The sequence below is a fragment of the Sturnira hondurensis genome, unplaced genomic scaffold, assembly GCF_014824575.4.
Source record: "Sturnira hondurensis isolate 20B ecotype Veracruz unplaced genomic scaffold, ASM1482457v3 Scaffold0012467, whole genome shotgun sequence".
NCBI classification, from domain to species: domain Eukaryota; kingdom Metazoa; phylum Chordata; class Mammalia; order Chiroptera; family Phyllostomidae; genus Sturnira; species Sturnira hondurensis.
Window position 1 is genome coordinate 3,155,802 of NW_028085098.1, and position 17,485 is coordinate 3,173,286.

The 17,485-nt window shown below is 37.8% G+C and overlaps 1 protein-coding gene across 2 annotated transcripts in view; it reads left to right on the forward strand.

Moving 5' to 3' along the window:
- BTBD3 (BTB domain containing 3) overlaps nt 1-17,485 on the forward strand; it is a 37,264-nt gene that overhangs the window by 14,144 nt on the left and 5,635 nt on the right. Inside the window, exons 2-4 of one of the 2 annotated variants that reach the window (XM_037060717.1) lie at nt 13,980-14,265; nt 14,757-14,847; nt 15,410-15,528. In XM_037060717.1, the coding sequence (XP_036916612.1) occupies nt 14,123-14,265; nt 14,757-14,847; nt 15,410-15,528 (353 nt within the window). In that variant the 5' untranslated portion in view covers nt 13,980-14,122. Of the gene's footprint in view, nt 1-13,099; nt 14,266-14,756; nt 14,848-15,409; nt 15,529-17,485 lie in introns of those variants that run through there. The other variant, XM_037060716.1, reaches the window with a different exon arrangement.

Below are 17,485 nucleotides of genomic sequence, written 5' to 3' on the forward strand. Positions count from 1 at the left end.
TTTTTACCCACGCATGAGTCTGTAATGTGATTGCATTGTTACTAGAAAATCTTGGTTCACTGAGTTATGCACCTCTTTTGGATGTTGATGTTCATTATACAGTATCGTACAAATTACATGCATTTAATGTCATCACCAGTCTCATCAGAAACAGTCTAACCATTGAGAAGCTATCAGGCTTCTAGTGGCATAATCAGTATTTTCAAAATTCTGGTTTTTGCTTGAAAGGTTTTAATGTTATCATTGGCAATAGTTTTTTTGTCTTTGTTGTTTAAGTGATAGGCTTAGTTCATTCATTTTTTGGAAAATGGCTGCTAAATACCTAAGTGTGAATAAATATTTTGCATATTTACTTAAATACCGTGGTGTTCCATGAAAAAAAGTTGCTGGTTCAGATCTAACACGAACAATCGCACACATATATTTTTTTCTCAAGGCAGTACTTCTATTTCAGTTTCACCAGAAATGCTTTAAAATTACTTCCCATTTCATCACACAGAATATTAAGTAGATTTGTACTCAAGGGTCAAGATTTGATGAAATCAACAGTTTTTACTGCTTATCTCCCAGAGAGCCCTCAGTGAAACAGTACATTGATTATGGCAGAGGAATGCACAGACCTTATGCGCTCACCTAAGCTGTCTCACCGCTCTTTCTAAATCCTCCAGGTGTGAATGGTGGAGAAAGGGCAACTTGACAAGTCCTTCAGTTCCTGTTCCTTTTGGTTGCTCAGGGTCCACTGGAGTGACCTTCAAGTGCCTTTAGGAACCAGTGGCATCAGTAGTAAAAAAAAGAAAACAGAGAGCCTGGCTATGGACCAGTTCTTACAGTTTGGAGTCCTTGGATAAACCCTCCCTTCTGTGTGGGAGCAAAGGGCTCTTCCCACGAGGGCTTTCGGTTATGCCCCACCACTGCCAGATGTCACCGGGAGGTTTCAGAGGGCTTCAGTCACTGGTCCCAGCCTTAATTACCTACGTCACCATTGTTATTCAAACTGTTTAAAATGCTTATTATATTAAAATTATTCAGAGTTTAAACAGCAGGCACAAAACAGATGTATTTACTTTATCACACCTTCCAAAACATACACTTTTATAAAAAACCAGTTGAGTTTATTTGGAAATAAAGCTATCTTTTATTTTTTGGTGACACATAATTCAAGCCATTGCTTTACAATAGTTTGTTTACATGATCAACCTCATTAAAATGTTTTCAAATCATTGCTGGTGGTACACGTTTTCTTTCATAAATACAGCAACCAAGCAAGAGACTTTCCAGTTATGGCTAGGATATTCGGCTATTTTTTTAATTTTTGTTTTAATCCTCACTGGAGTACATTTTTTTATCGCTTTTAGAAGGGAAGGAAGAAGAGAAAAACATCAATTGATTGCTCTTGTATGTGCTCCAATTGGGGATTAAACCCACAACCTGGGCATGTGCCCTGACTGGGAATTGAACCTGTGACCTTTCTGTCTATGGGCTGATGCTCCTACCAACTGAGCCACACTGGCCAGGACTCAGCTATCCCACTGTTGGTATTACCATCTCCATTTATTCTTACTCTAATATTGTAAGAGAATATATAGATGGAAACTGAGAATTCCTTATTTTAGGGGGAAAAACACTTGATTACTTCCCATTCTGGTTCTTAGTACAGCATGACACATGTTTTTCTACTTCTGCTCACACTCTACAGTAGTCTGCAAGGTGACATTTGTTTGCAGGATAGATGTGAGTTTCTAGATTGTTCGTATACTCAGCTCTGTATACACAAGCCTGTTTTATTACTTTGTTTGAAGATGGGGTGTGTCTAATGTAGTGGAAATTCATCCATTCAGAGTGTATATATATATATATATACACACATACATACACACACACAGATGAAACACATTTCAAAGGCATATATTAAAGTCTCTTTAATTATCCATTTTTAAAGATTATTCATATGACTGCTTTTTTCCTTTTATGTGAATTGCTGAGCATTTTATATCCTTTCCAGTTCATTAAATCACTAAAATTCTCTACTGGTGCTATAAATAAATATGCCAGACCATGAATTGAGACAAGTTGATAAAGGCAGCTTTGTCCTGGTAATGGAACCTTGCTCCTGTTTTACCCACACTTCTCTTTGAATATGTGAACATATTAAAATTTAGACTTCTGATGAAGCAAAGCCTTGCTTTGACTACATGTGGAGGCTTGCTCTAAGTCTAGCTTTAGTGTTTTCAGTTGGCCTAGCTGCCGGTTGAGTACAGCATTACAAAACCACATTTGTGTTTAGACATGTTTAGGAAGAGCCTCAAGACACATTTAACAAATGCCTAGACCACTGCACAGTACCTTGTATAGACCTGTATCTCAGATAGCTAGAAATATTGTAGACTTCAATTACAGACCATTTCAGCTCAGGACCAGTTGCACTCCACAAATACAATCTAGGGTTCTAGATGAATTTGGGCGTGTTGGATTTGATACTTCCCATTACTTACGGATTGAAAGCCAGATGTGGGTGTGGTACTGTTAGTTCTTGTTGGGAGATTTGGAGAAGCAACCCTCACAGAGCTCGGTCTAATGAGACAACATAAGGCACAGTAAAATGTGAGAACGTGCTGCAGGAAGTCTGGAAGTCCAGGAAACCTTCCTTAAGGTGTCCTTGGAAGCCTTGGAAGGATTCGTAGACTTCTGATAGGTAGGGTTGTAAGGAAAAAAGGGCAGTGAGAATGGCAGGAAGCAGTGGGCTCATTTACAGTACTGGAATACAGTTGACCCTTGAACAAGAGGAGGTTGGGCATCAGCCCCCCTGCAGAACTGAAAATCTGCATATCACCTTTGAATCCCCCAAACCTTAACTACTACTGACTGGGAGCCTTACCAATTACAGTCAGATAACATGTGTATGTTAAATATACTGTATATACTGTATTCTTACAATAAATTAAGCTGGAGAAAAGATAACATTAAGAAAATCATGAGGAAGAGAGAGTGATATGCAGTAGTTGTTGAAAAAATCTGCATATAAGTAGACCCACATTTTTCAAACCTGTGTTCAAGGGTCAAACTCTAGTGTTGTTTGCATTTTGAGTGAATGAAGAGGACAAAATCAAAGAGCTTACAGCCAGATCATGGAGATCTAAAATGCACTGCGAACAATGTGTCTTCTCCCTGAGAAAGGTGAAGCAGAATTTCTTCTCTTTCTGGGTAGATGCTCGGTCTGCAATCCTGGCTTACTTCTGCTAGATTCTAACAGAACCGAAGGCTCAGGAGAGACCCATCCTAGCTTAACATGGTAATCCCTTCAGGAAGAGCAGTATAGAGTAGTAGTTGGTAAAGACTTGGCCACATGCCTCTTACTAAATACCGCTTTTCATTTCCTTTTTTTGTTGTACTATTTTAAATTTTATCAGAGAATGTTAACTTAAGAAATACTGACATGAACCAGGTCTCCTGTATGATTTTTTTTGGTGGATTACAGCGTCCTTACTGCTGGCTATTAAAAATGCTTATTTTTTAAATTTTTTAAGACTTTATTTATTTATCTTTAGAGGGGAAGGGAAGGAGAGAGGGAGAGAAATATCAATGTATGGTTGCCTCTCTTGTATCCCCTGCTGGGAACTGGCCTGCAACCCAGGCATGTGCCCTGACTGGGAATGGAACCGCGATTGTGTGGTTCACAGGCCCACGCTCAATCCACTGAGCTACACCAGCTAGGGCAAAAATGCTTATATATTTTGATCACCATTTTCAGAGACTGTTCTAGCCTTGTTCTACCCATCCTCATTACAGTGGGTCTTGTATGAGTCCATGTAGCTCATGACAACGGTGAAATGGTTGCTTCTCTGTGTTTTTTCTTTTAAGTGCTAATGATTGAGTTGCCACTTTTTAAAGATACATTTTGACTTGAATGCTTTTATTCTGCTCATTAGAGTTAAGTGCATGCACATGTAAATACTGTATAACTGTTATTATGTGATGCAGAGTTTGGGGAAACTCAAATTTAAGAACTTATTTCCATGAATTCTCTTCATTTTCTAAGTGAGACTTATTTTAACATTATATTATGAGCAATTAAATTATTTTATTCTGTACATATGGGCAATTCAAGTCCTGACCAACTTATATAGTAGCTCTTAATTAAAAAATAAATAAAAGACTTACTGAATATATTATTAGAATTGATCCCTGGCTGGTGTGGCTCAGTGGATTGAGCTCCTTCCTGCAAACCAAAAGGTCTCCAGGTTTGACTCCAGTCAGGGCACGTGCCTGGGTTGCAGACTGGGTTCCCAGTTGAGGGCATGCAAGAATCAGCCAATCACATCTTTCACATGTGTTTCTTCCCCTCTCTGTCTCCCTCACTTCCCCTCTCTCTAAAAATAATTAAATCGTAAAAGAAAGAATTGATTTTTTGTTTGAAATACCTTATTTTCTTAGTTCTGACATAAGCATTGAAATTAAATGCAGAAACCCCTCAAATTTTATTTTGATTACACCAGCATGAGAGATGGAAGCAACAAGGGAGTACTTTATCAGCGCCAAATTATTTTCTGTAGCAAATGGAGGCAGTCTCTGAATGTTACTTGGTGTCGATATAGTTAAGGTTATGCCAACATTTATAGGACAGTTGTGCCTTTATAATGTGTCGTTCACAACAGTCATGGGGAATTGTGTACTTTAAAGCTAATTAAAGGTAGCATAAAACATATTTTAAAGTTTGGATTTAGAACAGATTTTACTTTTGAGTTTTTGCCAGAAGCTGGTTTCTATAATAAACCTCTGTCACAGGCTTTTAATTCTAGTTGAATTTTTTGTTAGGCAATATTTCTGTGACTCGGTTTAGAAATAAATGCATGTGCCTTTTCATTTTCATTTGGTAGTTCTCCAGAAAAAGGTGTTAGAAATTGGGCATACAGGTACCCTGTAACTTCGTGTGTTGGTATTTTCCTACAGCACAATTTTTCTCACTGTTGCAGATCTCTTATTTTTAGATCTTCTATTGTTTGCTTAAAATAACTATTTATAAAAATGAAGGAAGGCATTTCATTAAATAGTAATTAATTGAGGCCCTTTTGTGCGTGTATAATGATGGTCAAATTCCAAAATTGATAACTGATCTTTTTCTATGTGGTTTTGCTAAAATAAGAGATGAAAGTTTTTTGTTCCATACTTTGCCTTTTTTCAACCTATTTTGTTCTACAGTTGATAAAAATTTTGAATCTGAAACAATTTGTGTCATAACTTCAAGTGTTTGGGAGGGTGCAGTAATGAATTAAATGACAGGAGAGCAGTATTTATTTCTAAGGCGCAACTAAGAAAACAACACACATTTAGATGACTTGTACGTAGGAATCTGTTCTTTTTAATCTTGTAGAGCTTTCTCACTAGGAACTGTGTATGTTGGGGAAAATGGTCTGTGACACTCCATTAATAATCAGGATTGATACAGAATATCTGGTGATCTGAGGGCTGTCTGGACTTTTTTCTTCCCATTTCATATACTCATTGGAAAATGACGACTTCCTCAAATAAAGCAGTACATTGTCAAGTATGTAAGTGAAGAGGAGCTTTGGATTTTAATGATCTGATTGTGGAAATGTTTTTAGTTATCACACTGCTAATATCACAAAAATATATATCTTCAGCCAAAGTAAAAAACATCTATGAAAAAAATTTCTTTGACTAAAACACATTATTTCCTTCTTATCAACTCAAGCCAACAAACCACCTGGAGAAAGCCACAGCAGATGTTGGACAAAGTCGTTCTGTTCTAGCATTTCCAATAAGATTAACGTCTCCTATTAGATCAGAACAGTCTCCCTGCTTTCTCAGAAGAGACCTCCTGGGGCCTGATTTTACTTTAAATTATTTTCAGGTACATAGGAGAAAGTCATACATAGAATAATCATTGATTTCTCCCTCTTAAACTAACATTAATATAGATTCTATTTGGTTGAAAACAATAATTTCTAAAGAGTCATTTATTCCAAGTTTAACCTATGTTTAATGTTGTTATAAGTTAATATATTGATGGATTGATGGATAAAATATCTTTAGCAAGTATTACCCAGAGAGTTAATAGGCTTCCATTAATCAGTTTTATGTGCATGTATAGTTGTGAGCCATGAGAAAATATAGAAATGCATTGTACTACTGCTGAAACTGTTACTAGTCCTGGCAGAGGAAATTCTTGTTTTGGAATTTTCATCTAGATTTTCTATTATATCATTGGTTGTCGTGGTAGCAGTCTTAAGCATTGTGATTGCATACTTTATCAAATGACTACTTGATGAAGGCTCAGTTTTTCTAATGTAATTCTATTAGAATTCTGAGCCATCATCTTGCCTGGTTTGAGGAGTAATTAACCAACCTAAAGAAGAGAGTTCTTTCTATCTCTTGAATTACATCAATTTTACTGATTGTGAGGTGCCATCAGTTGTAAGACATGTCATATTTTATATACCAACAAAAAAGGATAAAAGCCTAATAGCTATACTCATGAGATGCCATCAATTTTAAGAGACAACCCAATTTCACCTATGTTTTAAAATGGCACATATATACACGTAGAATTTTAGTTGGGTAGTGGTCATAATCACAGTATTTAAATGTAAAGAAAACTACTTTAGCCTTGGGTGGTGTGGCTGTCTGCAAACCGAAGGGTCACTGGTTCCATTCCCTGTCAGGACACATGCCTGAGTTGCGGGCCAGGTCCCCAGCAGGGGGTGCACAAAGGGACAACCACACATTGATGTTTCTCTCCCTCTGTCTAAAAATAAATAAAATAAAATAAAATAAATGTAAACAAAACCATTTTAAATAAATACTTATTTCTGCTGAACATTGTGTACAGGTTCTTCAATCCTAGAAATCTAGAACTGGAAAAGATAAGAGATTATGTAGTCAACACTTACACATTAGGAAACTTAATATGAGTAAAAATTTGCCATTGATGACCTTGTTTATCAAACTATCTTAAACTCTACAAAAGAATTCATGGTAGCATTCCTTTAAATATCTGTCATTAAAGGTTCACATGTGACAAATTTTATATATTTTCTTTTAGGATAACCTCATTTAACATGTGATAGAGAATGATTTGGGATTTAGAAAAGTCCTTTAGTATTCCAAACTAGGTACACACAGACACACACAGAAATATCAAATATTATGTTAAGCTCTGGCTGGTGTGGCTCAGTGGATTGAACATCAGCCTGCGAATCTGAAGGTTGCTGGTTCAATTCCCAATCAGGACATATGCCTGGCTTGCAAGTCAGGTCCTCAGTTGGCGGCCTGTAGGAGGCAGCCCATTGATGTTTCCCTCCCTCTCTTACTCCCTCCTCCTCTCTCTAAAAATAAATAAAGTATTTTTAAAATATCATGTTAAATGCTATATGGAATTTTTAAAAAATCTTTCCTGCTTTTAAATAATTGTCACATTCTACCTTTGGGCATTTTTCTCCAAAATGTAAAGTACAGTTCAAGGCTAACTTCAGCTCTGTGTGGTGAAAAAGAAATGACTAAGTGAAACTATCCATGAGTATCCACTCTCAGGTATGCTTTGGCCAAATGCTTGTCTTCGTTATCACTACCCTTGGTGCTAGAATTCAAACTGGGTCATTGTTGAGAGGAGCCAAATTGAGTTGCTGGTGTAGACATCGCTGGGTGGCTAGATCCAGGCTCTCTGAGGAGGTGGGTACAGCAGGGCATCTGCGCCTGTGTACAATATGAATCTTGATTATGGAACTTTACCTGCCAAATCCAAGCTACCTGGGACCTCTTTGGCCCTTAAGTGGGGCTGGAGCAAGCCTGCAAATGGGGTGAAATGTCTGTAGCTATGAAGCCTGGAAGATTACAAGGCTGGGACCCAGATTAATCTTTGGGTTGTTTATGCTTTGGAAAATTTTATCACAAATGTTTCCTGCATTGTGTACAGTCGTTGCTAATAGTGAAAGCTTACCTTTGCACAGTGTTTTAAGCTTTTATCAAAGTGCGTTCACAGACATGTAATCTCACCTCCACAATAAACATGAGAGGGATGGACTGGGTGTAATTACCCCATTTGACAGATAAGAAAATGAAGTAACTTGTTATTGGTTCTTGCTTTTTTCACTATTCCATGCTGCCAGTGCTTGACTCCATATTTATTTCCAAATTTAGAAAGCATATAGTCTGTTTTCCAGCAGCTGCTTCGATCTTTAGGGACTGCCAGAATTTTGTCGCTTATCTTTTTTACCATCCAAATCAGAAGCATAACTTTCACGCAGTATTAAAGCACTAAAGAAGCAAAAACAAAACATTATTTCATCATGACTTATTGGGTTAGATTGCTCTCCTTTTTTATGTTCTATTAATAATTTGTGGGAGTGAAAGCTCATTTCTTTAGTCCATACCACCTTGTTTAAACCTCAGTAAACCTCACTGATGTAGCTGTAGTGTCTTGTAGTAAACCAAACACAAGTCCAGACAGAGTCCAGAGTCAGAACAGGTTAAACAAGAGTTGCCAGTATTGTCAACACAGGATTTGTTGCTGTTAACTGTGAATGGCTGGTTTTCAAACTTTCATTTTATCTGGAGAGCCTCTTCTGTTTTTGAGAAGCTTGCTCATGGCTACTATGCTTTCGTGGTCCTTCTTGTTATAGTTCCCCTCCATTTCTTTCCAGAAAGTGTCATTCTAGCATTCTTCCTGTGGGGTGCCACTGCAGGGTACAGAGTATGCCTGTTCATGGTTTTCGTGTCTGTACATTTTTGCACATACATTTTTATTTTAAAGTAGAATAAAAATACAAAGATAAAGCATCACATAACGATGCAGGATAATTACTGTCGGTGAACGTTAGAGTGAGTAGAACAGACAAAATTGGGCAAGCAGTGAGGAAATCTGCATTCTAGTCCAGTCATCGCCCCACTACTTAACTGTGGATTTTTCACAAATCTCTTTAATTGTTTGGATACCCAGTTACCTTATCTGTGGGGCAGAGTTGCATTAAATGACTTCCAGAGTCCCTTTTAGTTCCAAACCTCATTCAAGTTCCCAGACTGAACATACAAGGCTCTACTAAATAAAGGTGGGATGTCTGGCAAACTTCCATGAAGAGGATGATTCAGAGCGTTTAAATTGATAATTTTGTTATCATTGGGAATTGAATGAAAAGAGATATAAAGGTGATTGAACTTCCTGACAGTTATAAAAATACTCTGATACATTTTATTAGCTAAAACCCTTTAAACTTGGTTCCTAATCTTGTGCACCACTGTGTGCCCAACACTTAATACATTGCATGATCAGCATGCTGTATTTGGAAAATATTCTTATAAAAGATTGATGGAGCAGATTAACCATGTTTCTCAACAGCTTTAAATTTCAGAAGGCATAGAAATAAGTGAAAAAATGTTAGGTGGAAAGAAATTTTAGAGGTGAAATTTGAGACTAGATACAGGGCTGTATCCTTTATTACTCTTGAGTCCAGTGGGTGGTGTTTCTGGGTTACAGATTTAGTAAATGGGGTTTTAACTCTTTATATTTAATTTCAAGGAGAGGGAGAAGAAGCCATAATTTGTGTTTAATGAGATAGATTTATAGATATGAAAGAGGAGAATAAAGTGACACGATTATTTGTATATACAAATCCATCTTAGGTGTTTTTATAACATCTTACTGTGTTCTGGGCCATGGATTACTGTGGAAGACAGATGTCAGCTAAGGCCTGTACTCTTCCTGAAGTTTGAAGGGATTCATGTGCTTCATTAAGTTGATGCAGTCTTACCTTACCCGTCATCTGGTTCCCCCAGTCCAAATTCCGAATAGGAAAAGACCCTGGAATGTTAAACCTTAAAAACCTTTAGAAATAATGTAGACCATTGTTAGGCTGTACTGTGCCCAGGAAATCAATGGAGTGAACCAAGACTAACATTAAAAAGAAAAGGAAAAAGAATGGAATAGAAATATCAGAGTGTATGATAACATGTTGAGCCAATTTTGCGAATTGTCTTTCCGTTTGTATATTTGTGTGTCTCTGCCTTAGTATCAAGTCTGAATATAAAAGGCATTAAAATATTTTATTTATTTATAGAGAGAGGGGAAGGGAAGGAGGAAGTGGGAGAGAAACATCAATGTGTCGCTCCCTCTTATGTGTCCCCTACTGGGGACCTGGCCTGCAACCCAGGCATGTGCCCTGACTGGGAATCAAACCAGCTTCACAGGCCCATGCTCAATCCACTGAGCTAAACCAGCCAAGGCTAAAATAAAATGCATTTCTTGCTGTGGATTGAGGGTAAACTTTGAGAAACGCTCATCTATTCTTAGTGAACCTATTCATTTAGTAGCTGAGGAAACTGAGGCACTTAAAAGACAAGTGATTTGTTCAAGATTCCCACCCCTCAATACATAGTTTAAACTTCAGTCGCTGAGCCAGGGCTGAATCATATTATTTGATTGCCAGTTTTGCTTTTTCCACAGCAATAATTTTTTGAAATAAAATTGTGAAGTATCCCTGGCTAGTATAGCTCAGTGGATTGAGCGAGGGCCTGCAAACCAAAAGGTTATTGGTTTGATTCCCAGTCAGGGCACATGCCTGGTTTGTGGGCCAGGTCCCCAGTAGGAGACATGCGAGAGGCAACATTGATGCTTCTTTCCCTCTCTTTCTTCCTCCTTTCCCCTCTGTCTCAAAAAAATAAAATAAAATCTTTAAAAAATTATGAAGTAGATTGTTTTTAAATATTAAATAGTTTATCTGTTTCACATTTGGCATTTTTTAATTCTTTATTTTCCCCACTAAAATCATCTCTGTCATTGTCCTTTAAAATAATCTGGGCCTGAACTTTTCCCCAGAGAATTGAAAAATGTTCAGGGGCCTTTCAGTTAGTTGGCTGTTTACACACCTGATTTTTTACATTTGGCACTTAATCAGAAGAATTTTACAAGATGTAAAGGTTGTCAAGTTTCAGTTCAAACCATGTTAAATTATTTCTCCATTTGCTTGATAATTGATGCATAGTATGATGCCAGAGGTTGATACTGAATAATTGGGTAGACCCTGCAATGTTCCTTAGTTATCTGTATAAGGTTTTCTTAAACTTGAATGTCATACGGGTTACATAGAGGTAACACTGTCTTGTTACAGTGCAGATTGTGATCCAGAATCTGCCTGAGATTCTGGGTTTCTAACAGGTTCACACGACAGTGCTCCTGCTGCCTGCTCCTTGGGCCGTACTCTCAGCAGCAAGAACCTTGGTGAGAAGAGGTAGCTTCCATAAGTTTTCCATTGTTTCGATTTCATCACTATTTTCATGCTTTTCAAGTTGGCTACAAAAATTCCAATGTCATCCTTATTTTTGAATCGGATTACATTTTGTAGTCAAGACCGGCTCTTTATAAATGACCACGCTCACCAGTTCCTACCTCCATAATATGCCTCTTTCTGCAGCACTGTTCTAGGCGATTCAGATCTAGCACTACTTCCTTCTTTAACTCGTAGATTTGGGCTTTTCCACAAAACTTAATTTCCCAAATAACTGAAACCTTTAATTTCAGAAAGAACATTTTCTAAAATATGTCATTTTCTTCCTTACCTGGTTGCATGCACATTTTGTTTTACTTGTGTCGGAGCAGCGTTGGTTGGAGGCTTTCCTAGGATGGAGTGTTAAACTAAGTGCAAGAGGGGTAGAAACCACAGCCTCCGAAGTTCTTGTCTTTTTATGCTCTTTCTATTTTGTATGGACAATTACCAGTGTGTCTGCCTCAGAGCAGCTCACTTCCCATTCCATTCTAATGGACTCCTGTCTTCCCTGTTGTGGTGGCTTTCCTGGGAGGGTGGTGGTCAAAAAATTTAGTAGCAGTTGAGCAGGAGAGAAATCCTTTGATTTTTTTTTTTTGTTTGTTTTTTAAATCATATCCTGAACATTAGCTCAAATAGAAACTTACTGGTTTCTTTTTCATGCCTTTTACCTTGTGCTTTTAAAAACTAATTTTTGGTTTCTCTCTCACACACACAAACACACACATATTGTGTGTTAAGATGTGTATGAAGATGACTTGGAAGTGTGCATATATGTATGTGTGTGGTAGGTAGCCCTATCGATTGAAAACATGATAATTGTAATAAATGAGCAGCTTTTTAGGGTCCGTGTAAAATGGGGATGGATAAACTGCTAAAGATCGTAGTTCTCTTACACACAGTCTGTGTTGCAGTGGCTTGGCAAACAGTTTTAAAAATAACAATGACAATAAAGATGTTCCTTGGGTCATTTAATGCTCTAGGGTTCTAGGGATCTAAAGTTTGATTTCTGGTGTGTTATCTTTGTTAGTTTATCAGGTGTAATAACAATTGAAGCTCCCATTTGTGGAGCCCGCACTCGTCGTGAACTCCTTACTCACATGCGTGTTGTGCAGCAAGCAGGGCTGTGGCCAGGAAGGGCGGGAGGGGCTGCCCCACTGGGAGCAGACGGGGAGGGAGGAGATTACGTGGCCTCGTTGGTCCCTCTTTAGGAAATAATAAGCATGTGTGGAACCTACAGCAGGTGTTTTTGTTTTTTGTTAATTCACTGAAGCTAGAAGTTGTTGGAGCATTCTTGTCTATAAAAACTATGGAGTAGTTTATAGTCTTCTGATTCAAAGCAGAGAGAACCTGTTTGCTTTTTAACTAGGCAGCATCAGAACATTTATCAGTTGAATAGCCTTGTTATTGGTTTTGTGTTAGAAATTGTGGATTATATTCTTTAAAATTATTACAAGGCTAAATGTAGCCATAATATTTTGATTGTATTTTGAAATCCTGAACAAAGCTGCATTTTATGTATTTTTAGTGAATTACAACCTTTAAACACTGATTACCAGATTTAGATTTGTATCACTTAAATCTTATTTTTACATCTATTATTTGTCTATGCTTCAAGTGCAGTTAAGTGTACTGGTATAATCTTAGTCTTCTTAACAGTATTTTGTGATCTGGACTCCTGTCAAAAATCATTATAGGGGCTAGAAAACATTGGGAGGTAAAATAAATACATGACCTCATCTCTTATTTTGCACTAGATTATAACTTATATTCAGAGAGGCTGAAAAAAGAAAATAAAATTTTTTCCATTAAGCTGTGATAAATGTGTTTTGTTTAGGATGGTTTTATTATTAATAGTTCCTCATAGCTGGTGAATGGAGGATATTGTTTGAAGGATTTGAAACTAAATGCTGCTGGGATAAAGATTTTACTAGTAATATAAAGTAGACATCAGTTCCTACCCTTTATTAATTGATCTTCCCTATTTAATGAAGGAAATAAAAATATACATCTACTGAAGAGAAATCTGTGAACATGAACTCTTCCTGTTTTCAAATGCATTTCATAGGTGGTTTATCTTATTTAAATATATAATAATACAGTAGGCAAGAGAATGCAACTGCTTGCTGTTCCTTTAATATCAGAACTGTGCATGTTACAATAGGTGTCACTGTTTTGCTTGGTCCAATCGTGATTGGTGACTTCAGCTATTGGCTCCAAGCACTGGCTGTCTGACTCCATCTGCAGGGCTGTAATACCTACTCTCTGATCCATTCACCACACAACTTCAGCCGGCTGAACACACTCGCACGGCTCCAGCACATCTTGCTAACCTAATTCAGAAAACAAGTGCTACAGCTCTCTGCCTGTCATCTTAGCTCTCTGTAGCATTTTCAGGTGATCCTGGAAACTGGGTTATTTTCATGAGGAAGTAAGAGAAACAGGAATCATGGTGGGCATGTATTTAACAGACCCAGTACTGGATAAAACTTAAAGCCAGTTACTATTCAACATAGTGAAAAGGTCACCTTGCCTGACTGAGAAAAGAAGCAAAATATCAGCTTGTTGGTTTCTGTTAACATATCAGCTTGTGCCAGCCTTTTTTCCTTGATGTTCGTACCAACTTGGGATATCTAGCTCTAAAGAGACTCATGGTAGATGACAAGGAAAAGAACATGAAATGTCTCACCTTCTTCTTGATGCTTCCAGAGACGGTAAAGAACAGATCCAAGAAAAGCTCGAAGAAAACAAATACCAGCAGTAGCAGCAGCAGCAGCAGCAGCAGCAGCATCAGCAAGTTGCCTCCAGTTTGTTATGAAATAATTACCTTAAAGACTAAAAAGAAGAAAAAGATGGCTGCTGACATATTTCCCCGCAAAAAACCAGCAAACTCCAGCAGCACCACTGTCCAGCAGTACCACCAACAGAATCTCAGTAACAATAACCTGATTCCAGCCCCGAATTGGCAGGGTCTTTATCCTACCATCAGAGAAAGGTAAGTGCCAGGCCAGCATGTTTACTTTAAAAGTTTTCCTGTGTTGAAGTTTCTGCTTTTGCACAGCCCATACTGTATTTTAACATAAATCTCTGTTTCCTCTTTTCCCAGCAGCTTTATTGGTAATGGAAAACTGCCTTGTGCCTTTTCCAAAACAGTACAGCTGTTTTCCTCTTAGATAAAAATGTTTTTGCAAGCTGTAACGTTTAAGTGACAGGGTTATGTCTAGGGGCCATAGAAGATAGAAGGCTTTTATTTATCCTTAGTCTGATGAAAAGTTTGGATAACTTTTTTTTTTTAACTTTAGTTACTCCCCATATGCTTGCAATGATTACAAACACAGTTGTTTAGTTGGAACCTTTATTTGTAGTTTTACCCTGAAGTTATGAAACTGTTGCCTAGCTTAAGAATCTTTTGTGGGTTCTGTATATGTGGGAGGGGGTATTTAAAATGCTGGCTGCTGTGAATTAATGAATTGCCTCTGTTTATAGAAATGCGGTGATGTTCAATAATGATTTGATGGCAGATGTACATTTTGTGGTTGGGCCACCAGGTGGGACTCAGCGGTTGCCAGGACACAAAGTAAGCAACAGCCGTGTTACCGGTTTAGTTCTGAGATTTACAGAGAGGGACCCTCTCCGTAAGCCTGGAATTTGGGGTGGGCAGCTTGCTGATGTCAGGCAGTGCATGTTTCACCAGGTCCCTGTGAAAGCTGAGCCTCTCCAAAGGGCTTTGGCCATGCTTAATTTTTTTCTTTGTTCCTTTTATCCGGCTTTATATCTCACACAAAAACATGCCCTTTTAACTCTCCAGTCATGGGGACTTGTTGTGGCAGGTTAGGAAAGTCGTATGTTCACTCTCTCCCTAGAAATCAGTTAAATAAGTTTTTCTTTTAATTTATTTGTTTTGTAATGAAAGAACTTATGTATTAATCTGTTAAAGCCTTAGGTAATTAGCAGCATAGAGACTGATTTGCATGAACATCTATCTTACACTATCACAGCAAGATACACTGTACCTTCACTGTGACCAAAAAACAGGCTTAGGTGTTCTGTGTCCACCAGACATGATTGCTTAGAGTTGTTTTTCTAGATTGATTTGCTGAAAATGCTTCCATTTAGAGCATGATTCCCTTTCTCCACAGTATGTTTTAGCTGTTGGGAGCTCTGTGTTCCATGCTATGTTTTACGGAGAACTTGCTGAGGACAAAGATGAAATCCGTATACCAGATGTCGAACCTGCTGCTTTTCTCGCTATGCTGAAGTAAGCATCATTTGTATGTTTGGCACGAGTTTGTTTAAGCTGTGTTTGTACACTGCTGGTTTCCCAGTTAAATGTAAGTTCTGTGTAACAGAAAAGGGAGACCGATGAAGAGAGAGGGTGCTGCTTGCCTCTTTTGGAGAAAACTGTGCACCATTCAGTGGAAAGCATGTGGAATGATGCAGTCATTTGTCATGACACTTTGGCATGGGATTTGGGGGCAAGTGGCTTCTGATTTGATTTTTAACAACTTAGACTCAAGAAAAATAACTTCTGGCATAGGCGTTATCTAATAGAGGACATCCTCTCTGAAAGCATCATGCATGAAAAACTCTTTAAAGACAAATTGTAGTTCTGTTTCACAGTTCTTGAAATATATACCTTGTTCAAATACCACCAGTTAAGAGATATCTTAAGTTTTTTAGGAGTTACTGTTCCCTACCAGCAAATGTAAAACTTACTATCTGTTGAAATAATCTGATTTTTGCATGCTTGCACACATACACACACCCACGCACACCTATACACATACTCTTACATAAAATTAGATACTCTTTCTCAAGGATAAGAAGCATTTGCATTTGATAGTGGAGGAGACATTTTTGAGAGGTGTGGGTTGTTTTCTATAGGTTTTATATGTGTGTGTACCAATAACTTTTAATTAGTGATATAGCAATATAAAGCTATCAGGTACGTATTTTTAAAAAATAGTTTTGTACCTCATGGCTCTTTGAGAGTCCACTACATGTTAACGAGGTAAATAGGATCCATTTCATCACATGTACTGGTACTAGGCAGGAATAGTCTACCATGTTAGTAAAAATCCAGTGATTCTTCTAAACCATATTTATATAATTTTTGTTAAATACTTACTCTAGCACACTTAGTTATATCAGAGTTCAAGGTTATCAGCTGCTGCAGGAATTTCGGTTCACTGGAGTAAATATAACCTTTGTTGGAAAAAAAATATTCAGTGGGTCAAATTGGATAGTAATCCTGTAAGTGCTTAAAAGGTTGCTGTGTATCATCTGCTGCCTACAGAAGAATAAGGAGTATGGTTAATTCTATAACCAAATCCAAGCTCACTGCATGACAGCCAGTGAGTTGAGTGATAAGGAGTTGGGGCAGGAAAAGGAACTTCACTCAGGAAGCCACGAAGATTGTAGCCTACTGTCCTAAAGAACCATCCTAAGAAGGTGCAGAATTAGGGCTTCTTTTATGTCTAGGGCAGAGGGAAACAGGAGAGGTGAGAGGTGATTGATGACTGTAGACATCTGGGCACCAGTAGGGGTTTGAGAAAGATTGTGAAACTTATTTGTTCTTAGTCTGTTGACTTCAGTTGGTGTGAGTCCAGTCATGAAATTAGGTTCCTTCAAATCTGTGGTAAACATTATTTTTGCATATACCTCCTTTATCTCCTCAGGAGAGGCAGTGTCTGGCAAGGGGCTGTGTTTGTAAAACTCAGGCCACCAGCAGAATGCCTCTGATGATTAGCATGTCTGTATGCAAGACTAAGCAGACGCTATTAACCTAGAGGCCATGGGAACAAAGCAGGCTTCAACAAGATGGAGTCAGGGAGGCCAAGCCTTTCACTGCTACAGTTCTAGAGCAAATTATTTATTTTTATTGTAGTTTTGAAATCTAACTGCTGCTGACTAAACTCTTACAGTGGAAGATAGGGAAATTAAAGGCAAGAGAATGTGTGAAGTACAAAATGTAAACTAATCAATCTACCACTTTTTAGCCAACCAATACTTCATGGCCTTTGTAATCTTTTAGAGATATAAATAAAAGAACCAATTTTACCTGTAAGACTTTTTAAATGTTTTCCCCATTCGTGCCAGCTTTGTATATTTGATGTTATCTTTTGCAGAGGGGAATGCTAATGCTAGTTCAGCATTTTGACTTCACTGCAGTTGAGTAGAGTGTTGTGTCATTCCAGGTATATACATGATTAGGA